We start from the raw sequence: 16,934 nt of genomic DNA on the forward strand, positions 1-16,934 counted from the left end.
ACCACGAGCCGTACCACTATTTTTTTACACTGTGCTGTCTCTGTAACTGCATTTTGTTTTTATGTTGTGACGTCACTCTTTCTCTCAGCTGATTACTGCATGTTATGTGGGCTACAGGTACTTTATTAATGTGCCTATATTCAATAGAGGTTCAGGCGTGTCTATCCTACGTCCAGTCTCTGGCAGGGCCAGTAGCTGGGCATTGGACAGAAGGTGTTTAATTTATAGGGACAATTTTGAATATTTTATTAAAAAATGTTTTAGGGGAACTTAATTTTGATGGTGTCATCAAAAGTATAAAAGCGTCATATTGGTTACGAGTCAGAGGTCAAAATGTACAGTCAGACCTGTGTTAAGCAGCCACCAAAGTTAAAGTTTGTTTTGTTTAACGACACTATTAGAGCACATTGATTTGTTAATCATCGGCTATTGGATGTTAGATATTTGGTAATTTTGACATATAGTCTTAGAGAGGAAACCTGCTACATTTTTTCCATTAGTAGCAAGGGATCTTTTATATGCACGATCCCACAGATGGGATAGCACATACCACGACCTTTGATATATATATATCACTTGTTGTGCACTCGCTGGAACGAGAAATAGCTCAATGGGCGCACCAACGGGATTGATCCTAAACCACCTGCGCATCGATGACGGGTGGTGGCTTAATGCAGGTCAGTTTGTACTATATTAGATTGTTTGGAACGGTGGCGACTTGATACAGGTGGCCACTAGAGCAGGTTTCACTGTATTTACACAATTCATATACAGGCTATTGCCATACTAACTGTTGGAAAGCTAGATCTTTACTGTGATCCAGATTACTGGGTAGACAATCTGATTTCTTAGTTTCATGAGGTGATCTCACGATAGGTGAAATATTCTACAATGACTGAGTCTCTGGTACCCATTTTCTGATAGCACATTTTAATAAGTTCACATGTATACAGTGCTGTCCGGTGTATCGGCACACCTAAGCATTCAAAAACCATTTTCTATGTGAACACTGTGAAATACTTAATAAAATGAAGCAGTGCATAATCTGAAATACATTACAAATTGTTTTATGTCTGTAGTAAATAAACATTTTAAAATTGTCCTTAAATGTAGACCACCCGCTTGTATCCAAAACGATTTTTTAAGATGTCTCTAAATACTACGTAAAGCAAACTCTTTTACAACATATGATGGGTATATCTTTGTTTTTTCTTCTTTTTTACAGAAGCAAATCCAAAGGTGATGGCAGGTATAAATACTTTCCTACACTATTATTTTTAGTGGTTAATAAGATAAGTAAGAAACAAAAACTACACTACATACATTTTGATCAGTTGTGTCTTATTCAAATATAAAATACACAAAAGTATTAGTATAATGAGAATAGTGGTATGAATGAATAACAATGTATTAGTGGTCCAGAAGGATAATAATTGTAGTTATTTACTAGATATGTGGGAATTCTATACTGTGTTCCTGTTACTTCAGATAAATATTAAATATATCACCCACATTTGTCAATTTTTTTAATTAGTGCAGTACTTAAAAAGACTATCTTAAAAACAAATTAGGTAACTTTTTTTCTTTCTTATTTTTTTTTTTTTATTCATATATATTGAAAAATGAAGGAATATAGAAGTAGAAGTAGCAGCTTGCCAAAATAATAACACTATACCAGTATTTTTTCAGTTATTCCATGGGCACTTAATGTTATTGATTGATGTTGTTTATTTTCCTACTAATACAAAGTCTTAGTAATAGATTTTAGTTCTAGCAGGTAAATTACTCTCTTGACACACCACCTTTTGTTTTCCTGTGCATTGATGTACTTTAATGCACTTTAAAGCAGAAGATGGGACATAGCCCACTGGTAAAGCACTTGCTTGATGTATGGTCGGTCTGGGATCGATCCCCATCGGTAGGCCCATTTGGCTATTTAAAATTCCAGCCAGTGCACTATGACTGGTATATCAAAGGCCATGGTATGTGCTACCCTGTCTGTGGGATAACACATATAAAAGATCCCTAGCTATTAATGGAAAAATGTAGCGGGTTTCCTCAATAAGACTATAATATACATGTATGTGAAAATGACCAAATATTTGACATCTAGTTGCTGATGATTAACAAATCAATGTGCACTAGTGATGTCATCAAATAAAAACAATTTTTTTTTTTTTTAACTAGAAATTGTTTGAAGTTTCATTGGATACAGAGAATGAGATATGGCTCCATTGGAGCCGTCTTGTGGCTTTCATATGACAATCAGCCTCGGTTGCGCCGTAGTTAAGCCATCGGACTACAGGCTGGTAGGGTTAGGGTTTGCAGCCTGGTACCGACGCCAACCCAGAGCGAGTTCTTAAGAGCTCAATGGGTAGGTGTAAGGCCACTGCACCCTCTTCTTTATTACTAACCACTAACAAACTAACAACAAACCCACTGTCCTGGACAGAGCCCAGATAGCTACGGTGTGTGCCCAGGACAGCGTACTTGAACCTAGATATAAGCACGGAAATAAGTTGAAATCTTATCAATCAATCATATGACATCAGGTCATGTGATGTTCATTAGAAATACACATACATCTACAACTGGAATTGAATCAAACTGTTGTCTGTCATTGACTGTTTACACACGAAGATATACTACTGAACAGAACTAGAAGTAAATGACAATTTCCACCAGCTTATGTTGATTGGGTTCAAAGTGAATAAAATGGCTTAGTAATCGAGTTCAGTTTATTCATGATAGGAAGTAGCCATATTGGATGCAGATCAATTCACATCAATATGTTTTGGGTGTTTGATGTAGGCTTTAGACCTCACAAATTTGGGCACAATGAGGACTGTTCCTGGGCCATAACCAATCTGAGTGCAGGAAGGTTGTTTTAGTTCAGTATTGTCATTAACAGCTGCTGGAGAGTTGCCAATATTCAGAAATGCTTTTCAATGAATGAATAAATGAATGAATGAATGAATGTTTAACGACACCCCAGCACGAAAAATACATCGGCTATTGGGTGTCAAACTATGGTAATGCAAACAAATACATCAATACAAAAATTCAAGATTTAAATAAAAACACAGTGTAAAGAACTACGCAAAAACACAAATATCACAGATAGAGACTTTTACTCAAAATTTCAATTTTGTGCTGTATATTGGCCATTCTCAAAGAGAATGTTACACCTCTGCACCATGGTGAGGTTACAATACGCACAGAGGTGATGAAATGCTTTTCAATTAAAATAACTTGAAATGCTTTTCAAGTTATTTTAATGTAATTAAACTTAACATTTCAGTGGTTTTGAGGTGAAATATTTTGAGGTTAGTAGTTAATTTGGATGTGATTATTTGGGTACAATGTTTATCACCTCGACTTTGATGCAATCTAGGGCCCTGTTGATGTGTCAGTAATATGAATAATGTGTAAATAATGTCAAGGGCGTGTGATTTTTCATGTTACAGAAAACAATATTCTTCAATTTTCTTTTCTTTTTTTTTCTTTAGAAAATCTGATCCTAAAAAACAGACATCGGGACATTCTTCAGCTGTTTATGCAGACAATACAGTCAGTTTCTCTTCTCCCGCTCCAGCCTATTCCAGCACAGTTCCTCCCCCTCCTGTAGCACCCCCACCACCTTCCACATCGACAACCATAGCTGTCCAGATCGAACAACCGTCAAGTTCGACAGGCAGACAGGCCTTGCTGGGTGACATCAAAAAGGATCCAAGTTGAAAAAGGTGGTCACCAACGACAAAAGTAATCCAAAAGTCTGACAGTGATTTCAGCATTTCACAAATGTTTTACTTTTTTCGTCAGTTTCAAAACCATCGATACTTTTTGCTTGTTGTATTTAAAAAAAAAACTGTTGTATAAATGTATGTCTGTTGTGCTTCTCAAATGTTAGTTTTCCCTTATTTTTGCTGGGTGACATCGAAAAAAGGATCAAATTTGAAAAAAAACCACAGAAGTAATCCAAAAATCTGACTGATCTCATCTCAGCATTTCACAAATTTTACTCTTTTTGTTTTTCATATTCATTGTCCGTGCTTCTCATATGTTAATTTTCCACTTATTTTAAAAATTGTCGGCTATATTTGTCCTGTTGTATTTCAAAAGAAAATTATTGCATAAATGTGAGTGCCATTTACTGTCTTTCTCAAATTTTACTTTATTTTAAATTATTTTCAAAATCATGAATGAAACATGTAGACTGGGGCACATTAGCAGCAATGACAACCAAAGATCATTTATAAATTATAGGTCACATTTGTTTGTCTGCAAGCTATCATGTTTTTAATTAATTAATTAATTAATTAATTTGAAAATGAACAGCAAAAGGAACCCATATTTTGATATTAGAAAAGTATCAGTTATTGTTGACCATGTCATACAGAATATTGATACTATTATTATGAGAGTAAAATATTTAATTCCGAGAATGTAGAATGTGATAAGAAATGGTTAATTGATTGACTGATTGATTCTTGTATACAATAAACATATGCAATAGAGATAAAGTACATTGCTCTGCATTTCATATTCGATCCATTTGGTTCAGTTGTACTGAAAATAGTATTTATCATGTTTAAATAATGATCTCACTCAAGTTATAAAGTTTGATGAAATTAATAAGCTTAATATATTAGAGGTGTTTGCACATTTTGTTTAATATTGTTATGCACTTTCTTGTTCTGACAGTGAATACATTCAGGTTTCTAAAAATTGTGAGACCAATAGTTTTTTTCACCCAGTGCTTATGCAAGTTTGCTTTTGTGTGACTCATAAATGGCACATTATAGTTAGAATATCATATACGTGGTTGTAACAGGTTAGGCAAAATGAAATGGTCTGACTGTAAATTTTTTGTATAACCCATAAAAAGTATTTTAAATTCTTAGAAGCCTAAATTTATTACAATCATATATGTGCTGTACAGAATTCATAATTGATAAATGTATAAATTATAATCTACTACTTCCTGTTTATTGTAAAATAACAGTGAAATCAGTGACTGGTGAGTTTTCATGTTATCACCATTAAAATGTGTTATTGCCACTTTAAAAATGTGTTATTGCCTCTTTAAAAATGTGTTATTGCCTCTTTAAAAATGTGTTATTGCCACTGTAAAAATGTGTTAATGCCATTTTAAAAATGTGTTATTGCCACTGTAAAAAGTGTTATTGCTAATGTAAAAAGTAGTTTTGCTACTGTAAAAAGTGTTATTGCCACTCTAAGAACTGTTATTGCCACTCTAAAAAAGTGCTATTGCCACTCTAAAAAAGTGCTATTGCCACTCTAAAAAGTGTTATCACAATTATTGTAAATGACATTGTTTACCAAAGTAACAGCACTGACATCACAAGATTTACACTAAATCCTGATTGTCATAAAATCTGTAATCCATTGTCAACAGACAGATCAGTAGAGATCAAAGAAAATGTTTATGAAACAGTCTCAGACAGCCTGCTTATGTCTGCAACAGATCTGGGAAGTTGAAGCCTGTTTAATTTTGCATATCTGTCACAGAGTGTCTGCATTGATCTGCATCCATTAATTAGTTTAGGGAAACCAGTGGTGATTGTTCATTGCTGGCAATAAAGATTTTTAGAATAACAAAATAAGTTGCCAAACATTATACAGTAAATAGATAATTTCATATGTTCAGTATCATGAATCAGCAATATTTCATATCACACATTACCTAAGCACGATTCAAGTGATTTGACTGTAGACTTCACTTAATGAAAAATTAATCCTATTTGACAGAAAACATGAAATATCTTCTATATATAAATATTTCTTTTGTAATAGAATTTTGCAGCTAATTATTATTTAGATATTACAGTTAGGCTGCATGATTTCTCAACATGTACAGTCTGACCTCATTAATATGACATTTACACCATCCGACCACAAATTTGTTTTAACGACAAAGTGAACCAGGGACGAACATGGTCGTTGTAATAAGGTTGGACTGTACATCTGCAACCACAGGATATTTTGGTGTGTGTGTTTACATGCCTTTATCATTTCATTTCATTTCAATTTATTTTCATGCTTATATCCAATTAAGGTTCAAGCACGCTGTCCTGGGCACACACCTCAGTTATCTGGGCTGTCTGTCCAGGACAGTGGGTTAGTGGTTGGTGAGAGAAAAGAGGGTGTAAGGGTCTTATACCTGCCCATTGAGTCGTTAAAACTCGCTCTAAGGCCGGTAGCCTTTATCAAATTGAGTTTCAGGCATGTTCCTCTTAGTTTCAACCTCTGACTTTGCCATGCAGCCATTTTAATTATTGTTGATCTTACTGGTCTAAAGGTGTAATTTTCATATATTCACAGTGTCAAAACAACATGCATGTCACATGAAGTTGTCTCTTTGTAAAATGTTTCATGTTTTTTGTTTGTTGATGAAATTGTGTGAATTGGACCATGTGTCTTTCAGTATTGTGTGCAATATTTTTAAAAATAGTTAATTAAGCATACAGTAATAGTTTTACAATTATGTGCATGCACTTGTGTTTTTGTTTGATATGTTGATCACCTTCACATAATATATATTTATGGCTAAAATGTGAGTTGTTCTATGCCATACCTTTTGGAATTGTAGTCTGTATTATGTCATCTGATTTTCTGATCATTATGCTTTTCATAACTGTCATGTTAGAAGAAAGCATTAGGGTACGATATGTAAATTGTCTTTATACAGTGAAACCTGTGTAGACCGGACCCTGAACTAACCAGAATCCTGTCAAAACTGGCCAAGTTTCATGGTCCCGAATTTAGTAAATTCTAAAATCCAACACTCTAAACACAGAATCGTGTCAAAATCGGATCAATATTAGGTCACCAACATGATCTGGATTAATCAGGTTTTACTGTATTATGATATGTTAATAACTAAACCAAATAATTTAGCTCTTTACATTTTCACAAACTGTTCACAAGGCAGTATAAATATGAAACATTTTTATTATTATTACGTAATGAAAATATATCTGTATTCTTATTGGTAAAAAACCAGTCACATGACCTTCCGTAAAATAGTGATATTGCCCTGAGATGGACCTACCGGTCTATCAAAAGTGATATTGCCCTTGGAGATTTAACCAATGATAATAAAGATGAGATGAAATTCTATCCAATTAATGAGTAGGTAACGTAATGCAACGTCAACTGCTACTTCTAATGTAAACAAGCATAAAATTGTGACAAAACACTTTGCTGTTCTTCCACGAAAAGATAACATCTTTATTCATACCGAGTTTAATTCAGCAAATACGACAAAGACAAGGTCAGTAATCGTCAAATTGTGTAATAAATATCTCGCAGATTTTGAAACGTACATGATAAATCGAAATGCAGTTGGAATCGGCACTTTCAGGATTTTATGTTACAAATGAAAAAAATGCATTTGGAGGTAATCGGTAACTGTTCAGTGTAAATGTATGTTCAGATTTATCACATTTTGTGTTTTATTTTGTTATAAATATTATTTTAACACTCTTGCTGGTCATAGTGTCTCGAATTTGATTTCTGTCTTGGTTATGTTTCAACTGTTTATTTCTGCATGTCATACGTCATAGGATTAATATTAATATCACTATTAATAAGGCTTAAATTACATATGTATTTGTTGATTCAGATGTTTGTTCATGTAATTAATGTATAGTTATGTTATTGTTACTGCAGATAAATATATATTATATTGTTATTTTAGCTCTGCCCATATTTCGGGTATTATGCAAATAAATTATTCTTATTCTTAGGATTACGTGACGTCACTAAATCCCATCAGTTTTAACGCATTGTGAGAAATTGTAAGCATTGGCTTATTTCGATTCCGATAAACAGAGCAGGAATGTATGGATGTCATTATGTTGTAAAACAATTATTGACCGTCATTGAGGGCAATATCATGTTTTATGGACCGAAGAAATTGCTATTGCCCTCATTGACGGTCAATAATTGATAATTATTATAGTGAAATTATTTTAATTCATATTATTTTCGTGGGTATTTAAAATAACCACAGATAAATAAACTAGCATATTATAAATATAACTGTGTAAACAAAACTACCAAACATATTTATTATATTATTGTACATGTATTATGAAATGTAAAAAAAAGAGAAATAATTGGACAGATTTTGTCCTTTTTGCATATATTTATTAGCAATCCAGGGGTGGATACAGGATTTTGCTAGGGAGGGGATGCATGAATGAATGAATGTTTAACGACAACCCAGCACAAAAATACACATCGCCTATTGGGTGTCACAAATTGTAAGTATATGAAAATATTATTTATATATATTTATGTCAAACCACAGTGTAAGGAGCTGTGGGGAAAAGTATAATACAATACATAAAATCGAGTTAAGTAAACCTTAAAACTTTGTACAGAAGTCAAAATGTTTCAAAAACTTTACAATTAATTCTGGATGGAATTTAAAGCATTCCAAAACATTTCTGTTATCATTTCTCGTCGGCTTTAGATGATCACACTCCACCAACATGTGGCGCACAGTCAGCGTACACTGACAATGTTCACACTGAGGAGCAGGATCCTTCTTTAAGATAAATGAATGTGTCAAATATGTATGACCGATGCGGGCATGGCATAAGACTACTTCATCATTCCTGCACCGCCTGTAAGATGACTGCTACTCTCCCAGGACTGGCTTGACAGAATGAAGCTTGTTCGCAACCGCACCGTCCCAATCATCTTGCCAAGTCGAAAAAATATATTGGTTAATATGATATTTATAATCACTGTAGGGGACACCAACATGGATATGGGACAAGTTCAAAGCAGACTTGGCAGCAACATCTGCCTTTTCGTTACCCCTAATGCCAATATGGCTGGGCACCCAACAAAATATAACATCTTTATTTGCAATTGATAAAAAGACACACCATTCCAACTAACGGGTGCTCCAATTCCATATACTGTAGAGCTTGGAAACACGAAAGTGAGTGTGAAAATAATATATTTGAATGCACATGAATCCGTGATCTGTTCCAGAGCTTTAATGATTGCCCAGGTTTCAGCAGTAAAGATTGATGCTGAATCGGGCAATCGCATGGAAATTATTGCGTCTGATGGGAAAACTAGCACATGCCACAGAATTCCCATTCCGTGATCCGTCTGTGTAAACAGGAATGTAATCACGGTACCTCTCTTGGATTTCCGTAAAATGTTGTTTGTAAATAACTGCATCTGTGCGATCCTTTTTTAGATGCACAAGATCGAATACAATTTTTGGTGGTTAGATACACCAAGGTGGCAAAATAAAATATGAAGGCGTTTCCAAAATGTCTGTTAAATCAGTGTTGAAACTGATAAAAACTGCTTAATGCGAAGACCAAATGTTCGAATCGCATTCGGTTTCGCATCAAATAACTTCATATATTTATTATCAAACACCGCATTGTGTGCAGGATGTTTTGGCATTGTTTTAATCTTTGTAGCATACTGCAGAGAAAGCTTTGCATGTCTATCACCCAAACTAGGTTCGTGTGCATCGACGTACAAGCTCTCCACAGATGTTTTGAAAGCACCAAGACAAAGCCCAAGTCCCTGGTTGTGTATAGGATCTAGCATTTGCAAGTAAGACTTACGTGCTGACTCATACACAATGCACCCATAATCAAGTTTAGACCGAACTAAAGATCTATAAAGTCGGAGCATAACCTTTCGATCTGCTCCCCATTCAGTCTTGCCCTTCTTTTTCACATACTGTAAATGAGGAACAAAAGATAGTCTCCTGTTAAAAATAACCCTCAGAAAGTTGGTCTCCTCCACAACTGGAACCGGAGTTTTGTCCAGAAACAGCTGTGGATCTAAATGGTGACCTCTTTTCCGGCAGATATGCATACAGACTGTTTTTGACTTCGAATCGAAATCCATTGCCAGTTGCCCATTTTTGAAGTTTATTCAACAAAGCTGGGAGGGGATGCAATATTGAAAACAAAGAACCTACAGTACTCTGAAGTAAACTGCACGTCATATGCATTAAATAAAGGCAATCTTCCTGATATTAATAAATGTGGTCAAAAACACAAAACACATGAAGCAGTTGCGACTGGTTCTTTTATTTATCTCGCTAAGAAATCCACAGAGAATATGTATTAAAATATTTACAGTGAAACCTGTCTAAACAGGACAATGCAGAGGACCTAATATTTATCCGATTTAGACAGGATCCAGTGTTTTGAGGGTCATATTTTGGAATTTCATAAATTTTTCACCATGAAACTTTGCTAGTTTTAACAGGATTCCGGTTTGTTCAATATCCGGTTTAGACCGGTTTCACTGCACATACAATAACCTTTTAAACATCCAAAAATGTAATCAGTTTGCGTTGCTATTTTATTCTCCAAATAGCAGGAAGTTGTCTTTGTGGCCATTCAAAAATATAAACATTTCAAGCACCCACCCCACCATCAAATATCCTTCGTGCAGGTGAGGAGTAGTGACGTAGGAAATCATTATTATTAACTGTTTTATAATCCATACAGTATTATTACCATTTCTTGATAGTATTTATATATAGAATGTTTTATAATGACATGCTGTTATCACTAGTGCTAAAAGTGATGCGTGAAGGTAGCTTAGTTACGTGGACTTATTGCTAATTAAATTTATGAAATCATCCCAATTAAATTATGTATGTCTAATATATTTATTTTCCATACAGATTTTGTTTATATAGATTTTGTATGTTTCTTAAAGTATTGGTATTTATATTATATGAGAGAAAAAACCACAATGTTTTTTGTAATATTAGTGACCAGATTCCTTTTGGAATCCAGTCCATTAAAGTCATGACTATTAATAGGTAAATGTAATGCTATAAACAGTTAAATACTAATTTCATTTTAATTTATTTGTGTGTTATGTAATGGAGAATGTACAGTTAACCGTGTATGCTCACCAACTTGATTCATTATTCATTCACTGCTAAATTAACTTCTATTTGATCTTTTTTAATGAAAATATTGGTTAAAATGGCAAAGAATATTTACAAAACTAATAACCTAAAACAGTAGGATCCTTTCGGACCTACCGGCCTCGGTGGCGTCGTGGCAGGCCATCGGTCTACAGGCTGGTAGGTACTGGGTTCGGATCCCAGTCGAGGCATGGGATTTTTAATCCAGATACTGACTCCAAACCCTGAGTGAGTGCTCCGCAAGGCTCAATGGGTAGGTGTAAACCACTTACACCGACCAGTGATCCATAACTGGTTCAACAAAGGCCATGGTTTGTGCTATCCTGCCTGTGGGAAGCGCAAATAAAAGATCCCTTGCTGCTAATCGGAAGAGTAGCCCATGTAGTGGCGACAGCGGGTTTCCTCTCAAAATCTGTGTGGTCCTTAACCATATGTCTGACGCCATATAACCGTAAATAAAATGTGTTGAGTGCGTCGTTAAATAAAATACTTCTTTCTTTCTTTCTTTCTTTCGGAACTAACCTGAACGATTCAGTCAAGAAGACCTCAGCAGTGGATAGCTGACATTAAGCGTGTGGCACGTGCTAAACGTGTGATTTCCGATTTAGTTTCCAACAATTTTCGTTGTGTTCCGCGACTAGTATCAGGTTTATAACGCTTAAATTACGTGTTCTTTTGATGATGTAGATGCTTGGCCTTGTGGACTAATGCGTTGTACTTGTTTTAATGTAGATTTTCTGTTGGTAGTGTGTTCGAATCCCTGTCCCGAACGCATAAAAAGTTAAATTGCATTGTTTGTCAGGTGTTAAATCTGTGATGTCACAGATATGGATTAAATCTACTTAAGATTCAAGCTGTCCTGGGCTCACACCTCAGTAATCCTCGCCATGGAGTCGTGGACTGGCTATGCCAGAATCTGATCGGATCCATGGTGGGCGTGCCCGAACCGTAAGGATGTGGGCACGTTAAAATAGTTCCCATTCCCTCAGTAATTTTAGAAGTCTTGTCTGGATACTTGGGAGCCCATAACACAACTAATGGTGTGGGTTCAAACCCCCCCCCCCCCCCACACACACACACACACACACCTGCAAGCGGGTGGGCCCCAAATAAACAATTATGCCTATGTCAAGACAGAAGTTAGTTGTTAATAGAACACATTGCTTGATTAATCATCGTTATTGAATGGCACATACTAGAGGTTAATGAGGAAAAAGTTCAAAGTTTGGATTTATTGGATAGCACATATCACAATTTGATATACCAACCTAGACAACAGCACATCAGGTGAACGCTTTACCACTGGTACTGGGCTACATCCCGCCCCTGGTTAGTTCATTCATTCATTTCAACTTAACTTTTATGCTTATATCCATTTGCGGTTCACACACGCTGTCCTGGGTACACACCTCAGCTGTCTGGGTTGTCTGTCCAGGACAGTGGGTTAGTTGTAGTGGTCTTACACCTACCCATTGACCCATTAACACTCGCCCTGGGTGGGAGCCGGTACTGAGCTGCAAACCCAGTACTTACCAGCCTTATGTCCGACGGCTTAACCACAACACCACCGAGGCCGGTTAGTGGTTAGTGAAAAAGAAGTCATGGTAGTGGCCTTTCATCTCCTTATTCAACCAATCAAAATCGACCAGATGTGAAACTAGTACCAGCCAGTCTGAAGGTCTAGTCACCGATGCGGGAGAAAATAAGTGGGTAGTGCATCTAATCTCGGGTTTTTTTTTCATATAAAACTGATTTAAAAATCATTAACTTAATTTTTATACAATATGCCTTGAGATGTATATTGATGTGCTTTGTTTGCACAAATTAATTCTGTTTGATAAATTGTTTTTGTTTAGGATTGTCAAGCTTGCAGTAACACTTTGTTAAATGCAATCATTATAATATGTCCATTGATTAGTGGATCGTTGCTGTTGTTGTGCTTTTGAAGATATTTTAATATGGAACATTTATAAATGATCTACTCATACATTGGCTCTTGTGTGTTCTTCTTCTTAGTTGATCATGCTCTAGATTTTGAAGGAAAGGAAGGAAATGTTTTATTTAACGACGCACTCAACGTATTTTATTTACGGTTATATGGCGTCAGACATATGGTTAAGAATCACACAGATATTGAAGGAGGAGACCTGCTGTCGCCACTTCATGAACTACTCTTTTCGATTGGCAGCAAGGGATCTTCTATATGCACCATCACATAGGCAGGATAGCACATACCACGGCCTTTGATGTACCAGTCGTGGTGCACTGGCTGGAGCGATAAATAGCCGGAGCCCGTTTGTGTCAAGTTTTCTTTGGAATCCCAAAGCTTGACAGCCAGTGTTGCTCCATTCAGCCAGTACTTTATCCTGGCTTCATAAAGCTGAAAGAAAGAAATGTTTTATTTAACGACGCACTCAACACATTTTATTTACGGTTATATGGTTAAGGACCACACAGATTTTGAGAGGAAACCCGCTGTCGCCACTACATGGGCTACTCTTCTGGTTAGCAGCAAGGGATCTTTTATTTGCGCTTCCTACAGGCAGGATAGCACAAACCATGGCCTTTGTTGAACCAGTTAAGGATCACTGGTCGGTGCAAGTGGTTTACACCTACCCGTTGAGCCTTGCGGAGCACTCGCTCAGGGTTTGCAGTCGGGTATCTGGATTAAAAATCCCATGTCTCGACTGGGATCCGAACCCAGTACCTACCAGCCTGTAGACCGATGACCTACCACGACGCTACCGAGGCCGGTAAAAAGCTGACAGAGCAGCCAGTTGCTTGAGTGGGCCCCTTCGAGGATGGAGGCCCATCACCGTACCCACCTGGCTTTGGTCCATGGGGACGACACCACTTCGCTATGACCATCTGTTTCATGATCATAGAGCTTGGTGCATGTACAGACATTTCCTTTCGGTTTCCACGCTAATGCTTATGCATCACGTCTGCACTCTGACTTAGCAGACTTGGTTTCAGTTTGGAGTTTTCCTTCTCCTAGGAGAGTTTCCTTACTAGGATTCTGAGCCTCTCCAGCCCATTTTGGAGTTTGCTTCTACTACAGTTGTCTTTCTTGACTCACATCCTCTGTCCGGTCCATATTTGTGTAGACTCTACCCTTTGATCAGTCCAGCTTGGGTGACCCTACCAGGAGCTGATGCTCCAGCTGGCATAGCTCTCCGAGTCATTGAGACATGCAAGCTACCTCACCACGTCACGGAATGGACCGTGAGATAGCTTGTGTGTTCATTCTGATTTATATTAGTCCTTTATGTATGAAAGTTGAATATGATTATGTTACATGAACAAATGAGAGAGAGAGAGAGAGAGAGAGAGAGAGAGAGAGAGAGAGAGAGACGGCGAGGGGAAAGGTGGAGAGGGATGCTTGCTAAAATACATTATACAATATTGTTCTAGATATACACTGCTCTTTATAAAAAAAAAAAAAAAACCCCAGGGATGTTATTATCTATCATAGTTTATTCTCTTCCATCTTCAGCCTATAGTATATACAATATGTACAGCACGTCTACTGTGTGCTGAATGTCCCGTTATGGTAGCATGTATACCCAGGGGTTGTTTCTGACCCACTCTAATTCTTTCTGGTGTTGTTCATGGGTTATGCAGCGACCGAAAGACGGCATCATACCTAGATAAAATAAGTAAAACTTGTTATTTATTGTAACTGTAGTTGTATATACTAGCTATAAATACATCTGTATTACAATAATAATAATCTTTATTTATTGTAACTGGCTATAAATACATAGATCTGTATAATAATGCAGATTTCATGTGTCATTCGTCTGATTTTCATCACAATTAACATGGATCAATTCTGATTCATGTCATGACGTCATCAATTTTATATCACACTTGTTGAGCAAGAGCGATCCTTGTGTAATATCATTGCAAACTTCACTTAATGAGATATAAATTAAATTTTACAGAAAAAAATAATATCATACATATATGATAGCCCAAATATGTTGTACATCAATTCACATCAAGCACCAGGTATGGGATGTGCAGTTAATAGAGGATATTTCATGTTTTTTTGTCAAATATGATTTATATCTCATCGAGTGAAGTTTGCAATCATATCTCCTGAGTCGCGCTTACGCGACGAGTGTGATATGATTGCAAACTTTACGAGATTTTTAAAATGCCAGCAGCAAAATAGTTCCGGCTTTCTTACAGTGAAGATCGGAATTTTGTCTTTTGTGCCCCCAACCATTTCAAAAAAATGTGATCATGTATAAACGTACGAAAAGCAAACTTTGACTTTATCAGTGATAGTGGTCATATGGTCGCTTGTAAGCTATGATTATGTTCCTAGCATAAAATTTAATTGTACCTTGAGTCCAGATTATTTGTTAAATTCGTACGTTGGGGTTAGGTTAGTGTTACACATAAAATAAACTTTTTGGAGTAGGTCTACCATATTATGGTATAGCGTACACGTGAACTTGCAGCGATCTTTTCGGCACTTCATTAGCAAGTTTCTTTATATAGTAAGAACAAATAGGCCTAAATATAATAATAATAATAATAATAATAATAATAATAATATATGATATAAAGAAGCGAAATAATGGTTGCCTCTTTGTGTTTGGTATGGAATGTTTCCAACCAGACTTCGACGAAAAACGTCACAAGTCATCAAAAAGTATGGAAGCGATGACAAACCTGATGGCCGTACATAGCAGACGAGATTGGGCTGACAGCCGCACGAATGAACAAAGCCGGACGGAGCTCCATTTAGTGGACACTGCTCGTTTACTCCTGACTTGCTGACGCATGTCGCTGCTGTTGTTGCCCTCAAGACGTGCAGTAGCATGCTGCCGCCATTGCTGCTACAGCACTGATGTGATGAACAGTCGCTGTCTGAATGGCATGTTTGACCAACACACTGTAGTTTAGAAATAGAATGTTAATTTTAGAGAGAGAGAGAGAGAGAGAGAGAGAGAGAGAGAGAGAGAGAGAGAGAGAGAGAGAGAGAGAGAGAGAGACAGACAGACAGACAGACAGACAGAGACTGACAGACAGGGAGAATGAGAGAGGTTGAGGGGTAAGATAAAATAAATTGATATTTTAATTGTACCTCCAAAAATACGTACAGAGAATGGATGAAAGAAAGATGAATGGATGAATGAATTGTTGGGGTATACAAAAGGGATGGAGGGAGATAGGAGAGAAAAAATAATGGAAGATGGAGAGAGAGAGAGAGAGAGAGAGAGAGAGAGAGAGAGAGAGGATATGTCAATTAGTCAAACCGACTACTGTGAGAAGAATACAACAAATACCTGGCTGACAACAAAAAAGGCGAGTGTTAGAAATATCAGTGTATGCTCCATCGTCCTTTATTAAAAACCACACGTATATTAAAATAACGAGGTCGTGAGTAGGAGAATTGAGGTTGTCCACACCCTGGGTTTGTGCCATATGTTTTTTCCTTCAAACCCTTTTCGTTTTACTTTTTATCTTCTCAGTGAGATTATTCATGTTTACCACTGTCAAAAACCGTATATTCTGTATGTCGGAAAGTGCATATTATAAAAGATCCCTTGTTGCTTATTGCTAGGAATAGCATATGTGGTGACTGTGGGTTTCCTCCTCCCTCCCATCCTCCACCTCTCCCTGTCTCTCTGTCTGTCAGTATATCTGTCTATCCATTTGGAATGTGAAATAACCATATAATAATAGGTAAGACACCAACTATATAGTTCAAAACAAACAGACGCTAACAAAAATTATGTTCACTCATGTATGAACAATTAATTGGCTCGATGGTAGAACGCTCGCTTGACGTGCGACCGGTCGTACGGTCGATTCTGTTTAGTGCTTCATAATTGGCATGCCATAAACCATAGTGTATGTGTAAAGATGGTTAAGTGTATATAAAAGAGCCCTTGCTGTCGTTCGTTGATTTTAACCCTTTGTTTAAACCCTTTTAACTTCTTTGTAAATAAAGGTT

At 36.6% G+C, this 16,934-nt stretch overlaps 2 protein-coding genes across 4 annotated transcripts in view; one reads left to right on the forward strand and one right to left on the reverse strand.

Moving 5' to 3' along the window:
- Positions 1-16,934, forward strand: part of LOC121369181 (slowpoke-binding protein-like) — a 33,470-nt gene that overhangs the window by 14,325 nt on the left and 2,211 nt on the right. The window contains 3 exon segments of the mRNA XM_041494098.1: positions 1,226-1,249; positions 3,510-3,721; positions 3,724-8,291. Of these exon segments, the coding sequence (XP_041350032.1) occupies positions 1,226-1,249; positions 3,510-3,721; positions 3,724-3,779 (292 nt within the window). The 3' untranslated portion in view covers positions 3,780-8,291.
- Positions 14,418-16,934, reverse strand: part of LOC121369179 (heat shock 70 kDa protein 14-like) — a 52,947-nt gene continuing 50,430 nt past the window's right edge. For all 3 annotated transcript variants that reach the window (XM_041494095.1, XM_041494094.1, XM_041494097.1), the window contains 2 exons: positions 15,647-15,869; positions 14,418-14,606 (listed from right to left, as the gene is read on the reverse strand). In XM_041494095.1, the coding sequence (XP_041350029.1) occupies positions 14,509-14,606; positions 15,647-15,869 (321 nt within the window). In that variant the 3' untranslated portion in view covers positions 14,418-14,508. The remainder of the gene's footprint in view (positions 14,607-15,646; positions 15,870-16,934) is intronic.

This window comes from Gigantopelta aegis, chromosome 3 (assembly GCF_016097555.1).
Source record: "Gigantopelta aegis isolate Gae_Host chromosome 3, Gae_host_genome, whole genome shotgun sequence".
NCBI lineage: Eukaryota > Metazoa > Mollusca > Gastropoda > Neomphalida > Peltospiridae > Gigantopelta > Gigantopelta aegis.